The sequence below is a fragment of the Folsomia candida genome, unplaced genomic scaffold (assembly GCF_002217175.1).
Source record: "Folsomia candida strain VU population unplaced genomic scaffold, ASM221717v1 Fcan01_Sc018, whole genome shotgun sequence".
In the NCBI taxonomy this organism is placed as follows: Eukaryota; Metazoa; Arthropoda; class Collembola; order Entomobryomorpha; family Isotomidae; genus Folsomia; species Folsomia candida.
In genome coordinates, this window is record NW_019091210.1 from 2,202,340 (window position 1) to 2,216,584 (window position 14,245).

At 37.4% G+C, this 14,245-nt stretch overlaps 2 protein-coding genes and 2 long non-coding RNA genes across 5 annotated transcripts; 1 reads left to right on the forward strand and 3 right to left on the reverse strand.

The window, feature by feature from the left end:
• Positions 1 to 1,203: 1,203 nt before the first annotated feature.
• LOC118438068 (zinc finger protein 596-like) lies at positions 1,204 to 3,684 on the reverse strand. The gene is made up of 4 exons (XM_035857778.1): positions 3,530 to 3,684; positions 2,430 to 2,556; positions 1,800 to 2,207; positions 1,204 to 1,727 (listed from the first exon to the last, which is right to left on the reverse strand). Exons 2-4 carry the CDS (start codon positions 2,547 to 2,549, stop codon positions 1,344 to 1,346), a joined length of 912 nt encoding a protein of 303 aa, XP_035713671.1. The 5' UTR covers positions 2,550 to 2,556; positions 3,530 to 3,684; the 3' UTR covers positions 1,204 to 1,343.
• A 169-nt stretch (positions 3,685 to 3,853) lies between these two features.
• Positions 3,854 to 5,423, forward strand: LOC118438071. The gene is made up of 4 exons (XR_004836584.1): positions 3,854 to 3,914; positions 4,137 to 4,296; positions 4,367 to 4,774; positions 4,832 to 5,423. It is a non-coding gene; the product is annotated as an uncharacterized LOC118438071 (long non-coding RNA).
• Positions 5,424 to 7,056: 1,633 nt separating this feature from the next.
• LOC118438067 (zinc finger protein 184-like) lies at positions 7,057 to 9,261 on the reverse strand. Of its 2 annotated transcripts, none has more exons than XM_035857777.1 (4): positions 9,129 to 9,261; positions 8,127 to 8,333; positions 7,642 to 8,049; positions 7,057 to 7,576 (listed from the first exon to the last, which is right to left on the reverse strand). In XM_035857777.1, the coding sequence occupies exons 2-4, from the start codon at positions 8,250 to 8,252 to the stop codon at positions 7,193 to 7,195; spliced, it is 918 nt and encodes a 305-aa protein (XP_035713670.1). In that variant the 5' UTR covers positions 8,253 to 8,333; positions 9,129 to 9,261; the 3' UTR covers positions 7,057 to 7,192. The 2 variants fall into 2 exon arrangements, with proteins under 2 accessions (XP_035713670.1, XP_035713669.1); XM_035857776.1 differs by having other exon boundaries at positions 9,086 to 9,234.
• A 2,786-nt stretch (positions 9,262 to 12,047) lies between these two features.
• LOC118438069 lies at positions 12,048 to 13,595 on the reverse strand. The gene is made up of 3 exons (XR_004836583.1): positions 13,227 to 13,595; positions 12,975 to 13,162; positions 12,048 to 12,896 (listed from the first exon to the last, which is right to left on the reverse strand). It is a non-coding gene; the product is annotated as an uncharacterized LOC118438069 (long non-coding RNA).
• Positions 13,596 to 14,245: the final 650 nt, after the last annotated feature.

The window sequence follows — 14,245 nt, forward strand, 5'->3', positions numbered from 1 at the left end:
CTCGGAATGCTCAATTTTATGGTGTTTCGTAACTTCGTATTCCCTGAGGTAGGATTTTTCACAACCGGGAAATGTGCAGGCTATCCGAGGTCGATCCACTGTGCTGTGGACGTGGTTAATATGCCTTTGCAGATGGTCGGATGACGAAAAAGTCTTGTCACAAATATTGCAAAGTGGGCGAACCTGGTTGCGATGCATTCTTGTCATATGGCAAGAAAGGGAGGCAGGATTTTTTGAAAACTTTCCGCAAACCTGGAAAATATTATAATTAGAATTGCTTATTAAATAAGTTAAGAACTGGTTAAAAAGGATGGAAATTCGCAATTATTGTTGATGAAATTGCTGGTGGAAATATTTACATTGGGATGAAAGAGCAAAACATGTCAAAGAGTTCGTACGTATGTATGTAATGTTATGCCCAATTCTATGCTATATCTGTATGTATTTAGTTACTCACTTTGCATTTTACTTTAGCATCGGGGTCGTGCGTGTTGACGTGCTGCTTGAATTGATGAGTAGTCGGGAACGTTTTTTTGCACTCTGAGCATTCCAATAAATTTCGTCTTAACGGATCCATTTGGATTCTATAGAGGATGTTTCTAGATTAATGTATTTCAAATTTATCACTCCGTAATAGTGAGAACGTCCCCCATAGCTTGGTTCAGAATGATTTTCATCAGCTTACATCGTTACAACAGTGTACTTCTATTACTACACGGTAATGCCCGTTATTACCGTGAAGTGTATGCAGTCTGATCGGTGATGATTCAACACTATTTTGCTAAGAGTGTTTGTACGTTTGTATACGTGGGACGAGGACGAGGAGAGTACACATTATTGTTATCTTATTCGCGAGAGTTTTGGAGCCTTAAATTTTGAACGGCGCCTAATCAGGTAAATTACTCTTTTCCAAATATCAATGCGCTGGTGGTACATAGATATTTTTCCACCTCCAAAAGGTTGATGCATAAAATTTTACCAAACCCTTTGTCCAAAGTCGTATTGATACAGTAGGAAAAAGGGTAACAAAAATGGACCTTTTTTGTTGATGTGGGTACCTTTTTTCTATTTAAAAAGTGAACAATAATAGCTCGTCGACATGTGTTCAAAACCAATCAAAATGCAGGCGAAGTACCTGAAAGGTTTTTGATAATATCAACTTTTTCACAATTACAGTAAAATAATTTTTATTGTTTTTCGTGAACATTTTTTAAATTTTATTGTAACTTTGGAAAGCGTTAAAATATTACGGGCAAGTTAAATTAAAGGGTTCAATCATCAATGCATCAACTGAATCGCATGGTCATAATACCCATACCCATTTTTGAAACAGATTTATTATTTTACTTCTCAAGAGTATGAAATCGACTGCAATGTCTGACCAAAATTTGGAAACTGGCAACCTTCTTCCTGCAAAAGTAACACTCGTGCCTCTTCCCAATTTTGTGATTTCTAACGTGTCGAGCTAAATAGGCTTTCGAGTGACTTTTGTACTCGCATTTGTCGCAGGAATGAATCTTCCCCTTGTGTGCGGAGTGTCTCGCCTCCATGTGATTTCTCACCTCGGCTGATACCGAGAATCTTTTACCACAAATAGAGCACGGATAATTCCTTTGATTTTCGTGCACAACTCGGATGTGGTGCTGTAAAGCATCCCTACGTACGAAGGTCTGAGGACAGACGTCACACTGGAACACGTCCCGGTCAGATTGCGCCAAATGCGTCTTCTGTAAAAATAAATATGCATGTTGGTAATTTTGCACTAGCTTTTCTCACTCTATGCTTATCTATGTATGTACCTCGTGACGTTTCATGGACGCCTTGTGGGGGAAACTCCTCCCACAAATGGGACAATTATATGGCTTCTCCGTTGTGTGGGTGGGAATGTGTTGGTGAAGTTTCGACCTAAGGTTAAACCATTTTCCGCAAAGTATGCACGGAAATTGAATAGGATTTTCCGAATGCTCTATTCTATGATGTTTCATAGCTTCGTATTTGCAAAGGTAGGATTTTTCACAGCCGGGGAATATGCAGGTCATCCGGGGTCGATCCACGGTGCTGTGGATTTCATTGATATGTCTTTTCAGATGTTGAGATGATGAGAAAGGTTTTTCACAAATGTGGCAAATTGAGGGGTCCCTTTTACCGTGAATGTTTGCCATATGGCGAGAAAGTGTTGCCGGATGCTTCGAAATTTTTCCGCAGACCTAGATAATTTTAATTTGATTCGGTTATTAAGGTTCCATTATTTTCAGATGGATGCAAATTCACTACATAAATTAAATAGAATTAAAATTGATGAATGGAAATATTTACGTTTCCATAAAAAACAAAACATCGCCAGGAATTCATATGTAGTATTATGATTTCGCAAATAGATATCCTAAAATCACAAACTAATACGTAAATCAATTCTACGCTGTACTCACTTTGCATTTCACTTTGGCACCGGGGTCGTGCGTCTTGACGTGTCTTTTGAAGTCGTGGTTAGTTTTGAAAGTTTTTTTGCACTTGGAGCATTCCAATAAATTTCGTCTTGATGGATCCATTTGGATTCTAAAAAATCGATTAAATATGACGGTGTAAAATATTATGTACCTGCCATCTTCATGAGCGTGTAGCTATTTAGAGCTTATATAAATAAATGGTGAAAATACTGAAGTGTGCATTTACGAAAAATTCTTGACGTATGTATGTATTGAATATTTATGTAAAAATTCTAAAATATTTATGAAATACGAAAAAATACATAGATAAGAATTTTTTTCTCAAGTCGTTTAAATATCTACAAAATATGCATTTTTCAAGAGTATGTATCGCAAAACCTAGGAAAGGTATGTAATATTTGAGATGCATGAATGAGAGTTAAAGAACACACATGCAAAGTTTGACCGTTGGTTGTCATAAATAAAATGTAAAAGTGAAAAAAAATATATTCCGCCTTCTGATTATAGAGTTACATGACAAATTACGAGGCCGAAGTGTGGACGTGAGAAATGATCTCGACTTAACCCCTTAACGTGTATGATTAACAGCAAGAACATGCATTAAATCGGGGACGCTATAAGTATGTTGTGGTCATGGCGCGGGAGGAGAAATTCAAGAGTTTTAATAAAACTGAAAAATCAAAAATTTAACATTGCGTTGTATAGGGAAATATCAAAATTTTCGGGAAGAAAATCTTCAAATTTAGCATTGTGTTGCCATAGGAGAAATCCCTCAAAATTGCAACAAATTTTAGGTCGCGGAGAGAAAATGGTGAAAATCAATGATCTCCTAGAAACGACAATTGTCTTCCTTCCTCGTCATGACCACGATTTTTTAGGACGACTTTTGTCTTATTCCCTAATTAAACCATTTCTTATTGTTTAAACGGCAATTGTCTTCCTTACAGATTAAAGGGTTAAATTACGCTTCTCATCGGATTATAAATCTTGACGAGAAATAAATCTTTAAAAAAACTAGAAAATAATCGCTACCACAAAATGAATATATAATGAAATGAATATCTATTTAACAAGTTACTCACGTTTATCCTGTTCGAGTTTAAATCAGAGATATCTCAGTTTTCTTCTCACATTTGAGACCGAGGGTATTTTTTTAGAGAAGGTCGAGGGTGAACTGTGCGTGGTAAAAGCCCGAGCCGAGGTGAATGGTTTAACACAAGGGCAGCGACTTTAGACTTAAATTATGGTTCCGAACCCGAAGGGATGGTTGGTTATTTTTATCCAGGAATTCAAGGCTCCACTCGTTGCTATGGTTACAAAACGAACCCTTTTCACACGTCACGATGCACATTTACCTTACTTGTTCACTTACTCCTAGCTGCACCTACATATTTACATCAGTAACAATTAAACAATCCGACACCACACACCGTAGGAAGCTTAACACACTGCGGTTACAGCAGTTCGGTAAATGAATAGCTAAAAAGTACACACTTTATTTGTTGCCATAAGTATATGATTATCACTAATCATATCTGTAAATGTGTTTCGTACCCGTCAATCCTCTGAAAATGCTTGAGTTTTTGGTATCAAAAAAATGTTCCAAAATTGTGTGGACATAAGATATGTTTTTCTTGCAGATACCAAATTAACTTAATTGTTTATGAATATACATTCATTTGTAAATAGGTGCATATACATCCGCAACCTCAGTAACCACGGAATACAAATGGATCTGAAGCTAAGGAAAAAACGAGAATGTCCAAAGTGTCTAAAAACGTTTAAAACGAATCACACATTGACTAGACACATCATCACGCACGATCCAGATGCCAAGGTCAAGTGTGAGGTGAGGGTATAAATTTGCAAAAGTACAACTAATTTTACAACAGTGACTTTTTCACTTCCGTCTTCCTCAGGTTTGTGGCGAAATTTCAAAAAACAAACGCACCTTATCTTACCACATGTCAAGTTTTCACACCAACCAAAAGCGACCCAGTTGTGACACTTGTCACCGGGAGTTTTCCAGTTCGTCTTACTTACGGCGACATATTGACGCCCTTCACAGCACGATGGATCGACCTCGCTTCCCATGTACGTTTCCCGGATGTGAGAAAATCTACTTAAATAAGAGAGATCTTTCGCAACACGTGAAATAAGAACACGCCGAGAATCCGGTCCGATACCCGTGCACACTTTGCGGAAAGGAATTTAAAACGAGGGCTGACCTTGAGAAACATATTCCCACCCACACGACGGAGAAGCCGTACAATTGTCCCACTTGTGGGAGGAGTTTCGCCCATATGAGAAGTATGAAGGTTCATGAGGTAAGTCAGTCTGTTGTAGAAAAACTGGTTTGAAAATTACCAATGTGCATATGACAGATGACGCATTTGAAAAAATCTACACGAGACGTGGTCCACTGTGCCGTCTGTCCTCAGATCTTTGTGAGTAGGGCTGGTCTACATAGCCACATCCGAGTGGTGCATGAAAATCAGAGGAATTATCCGTGCGCATTTTGTGACAAAAGATTCTCCATCTCATCAAATTTAAAAGCTCACGTGGAGGCGATACACCCCACGAATAAAGAACTGGTCCATTCCTGCGACAAATGCGCGTACAAGAGCCACTCCAAACGCTATTTGGCCAACCACGGAATACGTCACATTGCAGCGAAGCATGGATGTTATTTTTGTGTGAAGAGATTCCACACTTTTAACGAATTGGTAAGACATTGTGGTCGAGTTCATACTCTAGAAAAATTAAAATTCTTTCGTTTGTAATGAGCATGCCAATATTTCAAGTATTGTGACTATCTGTAGAGTTGCGACGTGTTTGTAGTAAAACTTTGTGGGAGAATGAAATGGGATTTCGTTAACTAGTTATGTAGTATGTATGTACATACCTATTAACTGGACATGTTATTTTATACATTAGGGAAATACAAGTGAAAAGTCCTGTTGGGACAAATAAAGGTCAGAGCGGTTCTTGTTATGAAACCAACGTGGTCCCATCGTTCATTTTTGGCACCTTTGGGGCAAACAAGGATATGAACAGCTTTATGCAAAAGTCGTTCAAGAATGCAGGCATTACCCAGTACCGCCAATTGTTATGTCCAACGCCTTCCGCTAGAAGATAAAATTATTTAGACTTATTTAAGAGAGTTTTACTATTTTTTATCGAAATCCCCATGAAATTGTCTGTCATAAACCATGTTTCTAAATTTTTTGTAACCCAAGGTGGCAAAATGATGGCTTGTCAAAAACAACGTATTGCAATTTTTCAGCAACATTTTGGTAAACAAACAAATTTGTCATTTTTCAGTTGCTCAATTAAAATCGAAACTGATCGCAAGCTGGTCGATCGCACAATAAAATCATCCATGGACACTAGCAGTGTTGACGAGTTAAACAAAAGTTTAAGGGAACAGTCAAAAGGTCACAAAAAATCATGCATTCGTGGAAAATCTGAATTCGTCCGAATTCACGCCGGACCCTAAGAAAAATTCCCTCCCGTGATACGTGATAACTATTAAATATTCATCAAACTAATTTGTTAATGATTCTTTAAACTATGTAAAAACCAATTTTTCTTCAAGGTGAGATTTTATTTAGAGTTAATGGTTCTGGTTCAACCTTACGAATTTAAACCGAATTGTTTCACTAGATAAATTTAGGACCACGTGAAAAGTTTATGGCGAGAAAAGGGTCGAAAATGAATCAGTCAGTCTGCTGTACTAGGAAAGTCTTGAGGGAGTGCAGCAGACTGTTAAAACAATTTACCACCTTAAAAATAAAAATATACATGTGCATACAGGGTGGTTTAAATGTCACGCTACAATGGAAAATTTTTTAAGGGGAAAGCCCTCTAAATCTCCAATAGTTACAAGATTTTGGATTGAGATTTTTATAATTATTTTCAAAACTGATGGAAAACTGATGACGAAATTCGTAAATTATTGAATTTTAGAGAGAAAATTTCGGTAACTAATGGAAATTTACGAATTTTTCCCATCGAAAAATTTTCCATTGTGGCGTGACATTTTAACCACCCTGTACATATCCCTTCCACGAGTGAACCTTTCTTCACGCTGGGACAGAAATAGGATGCTGGAAAATTTTGGTAGAAATTGGAACAGTGTTGAACATGAAATAAATATCATTCATTGGGTGACACAAAATTTCATGTGCGTGCAGTAAAGATTATGCTCTAAGGGTGTGAGCCATGGGTGAAAAATCAGACCGAGTTATGTATTGTCATGCCTGCATTTTTCATGATAAAACATAAGGAAAATGCTCAATGAAAATAAATTGTATTTTGCATACATTGGTGATCATTTAAAAATATTTGCAAAAAATATGCACCGACATTTAGTCACAAATTTGTATGCTCTAAATAAACACTGTTTATTTATCACTCCATTTCGCTTATCGTTAAATAGTATTAAGGATTGTTTTCTTATTACTGTCGTGCTCAAGATGGAGATCAGTGACTGGTGGCTCATGTGCGCACATGAACGAACAACCACGCAGCTACATAGGCTCGTAAGTGAAGCAGAAATGGTTGGGAAACACCTTTTTGAGTACCATATTTTTTTTTACTTCGTTCCATATAATCGCTAAAGCCTAATCGCCTTAAAGTAGTAATCACACCCAATCTATAAATATTGTACATAGCTTCCACATGCAAATTACTACAATAAACTGCGAATACAATTATAAGCAGAATGAAATACATGTAATGCTTTACTTCTCGAGACAATGAATACGACTGCAGTGTCTGACCAATGTGTGGAAGGTGGCCAAATGTTTCTTGCAAAAGTAACACTCTCGCCAATTCGCAACATTGTGACTTCGCACGTGTTGCGCTAAATTTGTTTTCGAGTTGCTCTTGTACTGGCATTTGTCGCAGGAATGAATCTTCTCTTCATTCGTGGCATGTACCGCCTCCACGTGACGCTTCAAATTGTATGCGCATGAGAATCTCTGGCCACCAAATGCGCATGGATAATTCCTCTGATTGTCATGCACCTGTCGGATATGGCGTTGTAGGCCATCCCTTCCTAAGAAGGTCTGAGGACAGACGTCACACTTGAAAATTTCTCGAGTGGATTTTTCCAAGTGAACCCTCTGAAAATCACATTTTCAGAAATTTAATATTTCCAATATCTTTCCTACGAAATACGAAATAATACCTCGTGACTTTTCATGCTTCCCATCTGGGAGAAACCCCTTCCACAAGTGGCACAATTGTACGGCTTCTCCGTCGTATGGGTCGCAATGTGCTTCTCTAGGTCGGCCCTCGATTTAAATTGGTTTCCGCAAAGTGTGCAGGGAAATCGGACGGGATTCTCGGCATGATCAATTTTTATGTGTCTCGAAGCACTGCCTTTATCAAGGAAGGTTTTCTCACAGCCGAGAAATCCACATGGCAAACGGGGTCGTTCACTCGTGCTGTGGATAACTTCAGTGTGTTTACGCAAAGTGACAGAGTTATTAAACACCCGGTGACAAATGTCGCAACTGGGCCGTTTCCGGTTAGTGTGAATGCCCGTCATGTGGTGAGATAAGGTGTCTGGGTTTTTCAAAATTTTCCCGCATATCTAAACAAATAAAAAATGGTCAAATTGAGAACGCGGATGGTCGAAAATATTTTCAATTTAGCAATGTAATAGCACACCTTGCATTTCACTTTGGCGTCGGGGTCGTGCGTGATCACGTGCTTCGTAAAATTACATTTGAGTGCGAACGTTTTTGAGCACTTGGAACATTTCCATGTCTTCCCTGGTTGGAGATCCATTTTCATTTTCGACTGGCCTCCACTAAACAAATTCAGGCGTTAAATGTGCACAAGATTTTGTCAGAGGGAGTGAAAACTTTCGGATATCTGGAAGTATACCAATTTCACAAATTACATATACACAAATAAATGTACATAATTGATCGCCAAACTTCAACTACTGTTCGTCCATTATTATTAGTCGCAAAAGGCCGATAATTTTTCTGAGAAGTTATTTGGCCATATATTATTTAAATAATTTCGTCATTTGCGACAATAGCAAGACTGTTGTAAAATAAAAAAGAAGAGGATGATGTACAAATTTCTGTTCACAAACTTTTATTTTACCTGCCAGGTAACCTTTCAGAATTTTTTGCGACTAATAATACTGGATGAACAGTAGATACTTATTGGGTTACCGACGTACTTATTCCTAGATTTGTAAGCAAATTGTATATAATATATATGCACATACTTATCAAGATATTTGAAATTTTCGAATACTACTCATTGAATTTGGTTCATGTTGCAATGATTAAATAAATTTCCACGATAGTATTGTGTTAATTAGACTATAAGCTATGCAAAAAAGTATACTGCACGGAATGCACGAGTTTCGCACTTAGCTTCTTCTTTAACGCTTATGTATGGGTAATTGGTGAGAAGCATGAAGAGGTATTTAGTAACGCGAATAAATAGGTCGTGAATTAATTTTTGTTAAACAGTCTTCTAGAAGTTTTCTAGTCACTTTAAATGTTAGATACAACTCGTACCGTACGAGGCAGAAAAGTTAGAAAAATTATGCTAATCGTGAAATTTCAAATTGACAAGGGATGGATAGCAAAATTATAAAATCTTACGAAATGGAGAAACTGTAGTGATTTTGTTTAGCTGATTACTCACGTTTATCTTGTTCGAGTTCAAATTGGAAATAAACCAGTTTTTCTCTCCCATTTAAGACAAAGGGTACATATTTTTATTGAGAGAAGGTCGAGGATCACTAACGGCCGGAAACGAATGCAGAGGAATGGTTTTCACGACAGGGTAGCAAGGCATGGGCACAAGCATATTTCTGTCACCAGTTGACCCTTCGGTTCCCTTAAGGTGGACTTAAATAGATAATATTTAATAGGAATATGGGGCCCTTCATGTATTACTTACCTAATTCAGCCATTCAGTCTTTTTCCCTTCATATATTCTATGTATATAGAATATATACATTCGTTTGTATGTATATATGGGATGGTATTGCGGTGGATCGAAGTCAACCGGACAGAATTTCTACGCGCCAAAATCACGTGCCCATTTGATTAACATTGGAGGCGGGCCGAAATTCAAATCAAATCCATCCGGTTGACTTCGATGCACCGCAATAAGTACGCATTAGGTATCTCGTTCGCCCGACTTTTAAACTAATTTTTGAATGGCCTATCTTAATCATTAAAATTAGATTTTTCCAACCATAAAATTGTACCAAGCCATGTGCACGACTTCCTAAAAAGTTGGAGAAAGTAAATAAAACACTATTTTAAAAGCGAGTAGTTATAGCTCTTCTACAAAAATGAGTTAATGAATTATTTAGAAAAAATAATAAAGTAATAATTCTTCTTTAATAAGTAAATCCATCATGATTTCTAAATTCATGGCAAGTGACAATTTAAAAAAAAACATTATGAGTGTCCACCACTACATCACTAAATTCATACGTACATTCAGACTAAAATGGGGTAAACAAGGTATTTAAATAAATAACTCTATACACTAAGTTAAGATTACGTAATATTTAAAATGTATGGGAGTAATACTAATTTCATAAAGATATTTTAATGGCGAAAATACTGCAGATTTGTAATCATTATTAATACATTAAAATTTAAAAAGAATAATAACACAACCAATTATTTTAACAAATCATTAATTAATCCACTACTAAATAATTACGTGAAATTTTATTTAACCACACGTTTAATGACTGCAATGGTGATGAGCTACCAAAAACTTGTCTGAAGCCGCCACAGATTTCAATCTGATAGACTCAAAGATTACTTACAATAATCGAAAAAGGATCAGCTCAATGAAATTTACTTACTCTAATAAAAGCCACGATTTTACTTGGTGAATAAAATTACTGCGGTCAACCGAAAGAAATTCATATTTCATAACCCCGACTACTTTTCATTTTAACTTTTCAAGAGTGTGAGCTCGATCGCAGTGATTGACCAGTTGACCAAAGTAGGTACACAAACTGCTTCCCACAAAAGTGCATGGCATTCGTATCGATTCGTATTCTTGTGATGTTTCGCATGTCGAGCCAAACTGAGTTTCGAGCCACCTTTGAACTCGCACTTGTCACAGGAATGACTCTTCTCATTTAGGTGCCTCGCCTCCAGATGACCCTTCAAGTGTGAAAACCTAGAAAATCTGTCACAAAATGCGCAAGCATAATCCGATTTTCATGGCTTACACGAATATGATTTTGTAAGCCATCTCTTCATGCCAAGGTCCGAGGACAAACTTGACACTTGAACATTTCTCGAGTAGATTTTTCCAAGTGAACTTCCTGAAGAGCAAATTATTTTCAGCCTTTTTTTCATCGAAGTTTTACATTTAATCAATTACCTCGTGAAGTAGCATGAGTCTCCTGCGGGTGAAACTAGTGGTACAAAATGAGCCAAAAGTGCAAGTCTTTTTCGCATCGATTTCACCAAATTGCACATAAAAAATTACAAATTCAGTTTTGGGTGGGGGGATTAATATAGCATAGCTTTTTTGAATTATATTCAACCACACCCCCTTCAAAAATTGGGGAAGAAAATTGAGAAAAATGAGAAGGTCAATGTACACTCGGTACAGAAAGAAGTAGATACCAACTTGCATTTGACATTTGACTTCCCTCATGAGTATGAACATTTTGATGCATCAAGACTTTCAAAATTCGAAAATTGGCGGTTTTTCGACCTACATATAAATCGTTAAAAAAGTGACCTTAGCGGTCATTTTGCGGCTGACAACCTGATGCCAGATTTTTCTTCGTCAGAAGTGCCACATTTTCCGCTTTTGTTGTCCGCTGCGAAATGACCGCTACCATGACTTTTTTGGGGTCAAAGTTTCTGAGGGAGGGGCTTATACAGCAAGAGCCATAACAAACTCTGGCCACTAATGAGTACAGAGAGAGAGAAACAGAGTGAGAAAATGGATCGCGCATACGATCCTAACGCACGATGGTGGTGGATACCCACCGCCAACTACTTTTCTCACTCTGTCTCATCTTCTCCTGCGAAATATGGGAAATGATTTTGTGTTACATTTGGCCTGGTTTTTATCTAGTCCCAAAAGTGGCGCACTTAAACGGCTTGTGGGTTGGAATGTGATTGTCAAATTTTACCCTCGTTTTTAATTCTTTCCCGCAAAGTGGGCATGGAAATCGGACCGATAATATTTTTCTTCAAAAGGGCCCTTCAACGGAAGGAGAAGTGTCACGTGACTCCAAGTTTTGGCTTGATTTTTTGACATAGCTCGCTAGTCGATTCCGATGTAGCTTGAAAAAAGGTTCCATTGTTAGTTCAGGGGAAACGTCACCCAAAAGTTCCGATTCCCTGGAGTTTTTAGTTATGCAAGTTACAGAGAAACGGAACCAACTTGTCGCAGGATTTGGCGGATGTCGATTCCCCAAATAGGGATAAATATTTAGTGCGTGACACCTAATTTCATGTGTGGTATACTGAGATGCGTGTCGGTGTTCGTAAATAATGGGTAAAAAATCAAATAGAATTAATACGCTGGAACCTAATGGGCAATTAAAAGTAATTCGTTAACCTGCTTTTATTCTGTTGAAATTTTCTAAAATGTTAAAAGATGGGGAAATAAATTTGCAACCAAAAAAATATTCGATTAAAATATACAAAACCTACGATGTCACTGATGCAGATTTCCAAAAAAATTTAACAGATTTGCTATCTCCTCACTTTTCGAGAATATGAACTCGATTGCAATGCCTAACCAATTCTTTGAAGATGAAAAATTCCTTCCCACAAAAGTAACATCCATGCTTTCCAGAAAAGTGACGTTTCCCATGATCAGCTAAACCGACCTTATTCTGAAAATATGATGCATATTTTCAGAATAAGGTTTAAGGTTTAATAAGGTTTCATATGCATCTGATATATTCTGAATCCTCCCGCCAAGACCTTTCCAACGATACCCCACTTATGGGGTTATGTGAGACTTGACCTACTAACCTTTTCCGTTAGTGCGCAAAATTTTTTGACCTTGGAAAAAGTTCAAAATTTTTGACGAATATGATAATACAATCCATTCAGATCAGTTTGTACCAAATATGAAGAAAATCTGTCCACGATTGAAGAAATAGTAGCGATTTAAAGAATAGTTATGAACGAGTCAACTTTGTAAGTTGACCTCATGTCATTTCAAGGTCATAGAGTACGAATAGGGCCTGGCGCTTCCGAACGACCCAAAAGCATGCCCTGGGGATTGTCCATGCGAAGTTTGCCCGCAGTGGGCCTTTTGGTTGCTTTACAACGAAGGGAGAAAGTTGACAAGTTTTATCGAAAAAGGTAGTGCTGTCTCCCATGCCATTACATGTAGGGGGTCATGCAAATTTTAAAAACTGATTAAATCGAATAGTTCAATCCTGGTGAACAGGTTTTTGAGCTAAAACACCGTAAAATAAAATATCATGTTTTTTACTGCTGATAGCTCATGGAAATCGTCTTTTGTAGGTTTTCTCACAGCCGGGAAATCCACATGGAAACCGGGGTCGTTCAGTCGTGCTGTGGATGGCTTCAGTGTCCCCGTAAAGCGACGGAGTTATGAAATTCCCTGCGACAAATGTCGCAACTGGGGCGTTTCCGGTTACTGTGAATACTCCACATGTGCTGATGCAAGGCGGCTGGGTGTTTCGAAATTTTCAAGCATATCTAAGCAAGCAAAAATTAATAAAGTTAGAACGCGGATGGTCAAAATATTATCAATTTCACAAACATTGCATTTCACTTTGGCGTCGGGATCGTGTGTGAAGAGATGCTTAGTAAGTTGCGACATGAAATTGAACTTTTTGCAGCACTTTGGACATTCAAACGTCTTTCTTAGTGTGAGATCCATCTCGATTCGATGTATTATGGAACCTGCTGGGTTTCAAATTAAATAAGTACGTTTTTGATTTCCCTTTAATAGGTATGTATCGTTGAGGGAAAATTAATCAGAATTTTCAAAATCGGTGGCGAAAATTAATAATGTGTTTCTTTAGTATCTAAGATTCTGTCTACAGTTATTGATTGGTTACTGTGTGTTCAAGTTCATCTAGTAAATATGTACATATATTTAAGGTACGTATTACTGAAGTTTACTGAATGAGTGTGAATGGTGTATGATGTGATTCCTACGTACATTTACGCTTGTATGCCTTATAAAAAGGCTGCATTTTTTAACGATGCCATGCACTTAGGGATCCTGCTTTGATTAAAAAGCATGGGAACGATTTTCTGAGAATTTTGACACACTCATCTCTTATCGTGATATGTATGCATAAATATAAAATCTGTATACGTATTTCGCCCATGCTGGTTCCCGTTGGATTATGTATGTATGCGACATGTGTACGGATGTATTTACTCATATGTAGGTTCATATGTATACCTTATTTTAGTCCATAACCTCTTCATCCCACGAACAAAGAGAAGATTCATTACTACGACAAGTGCGGGTACAAGAGCAAGTCATAGAATGAGTCACAATGCAGCAAGGCATGGATGTTACTTCTGTGCGAAGATATTCTTCACTTTTCGAGAATTGGTCCAGCATTTAAGAGTTCATACTTTAGAAAAGGTAATTAATAATACCTTAAATCCTCTATTTTTAGCCTTTTTCATGTCTGCCCTGCGGGCGAAACTCCTCCCACATTTGGCACATTTAAACGGGTTTTCAGTCGAGTTATTAGCAAAAAATTGTAGAATTATTGTGCGATTATAAGAAGTTTTTTTCTTACAGATACCAAATTAAAT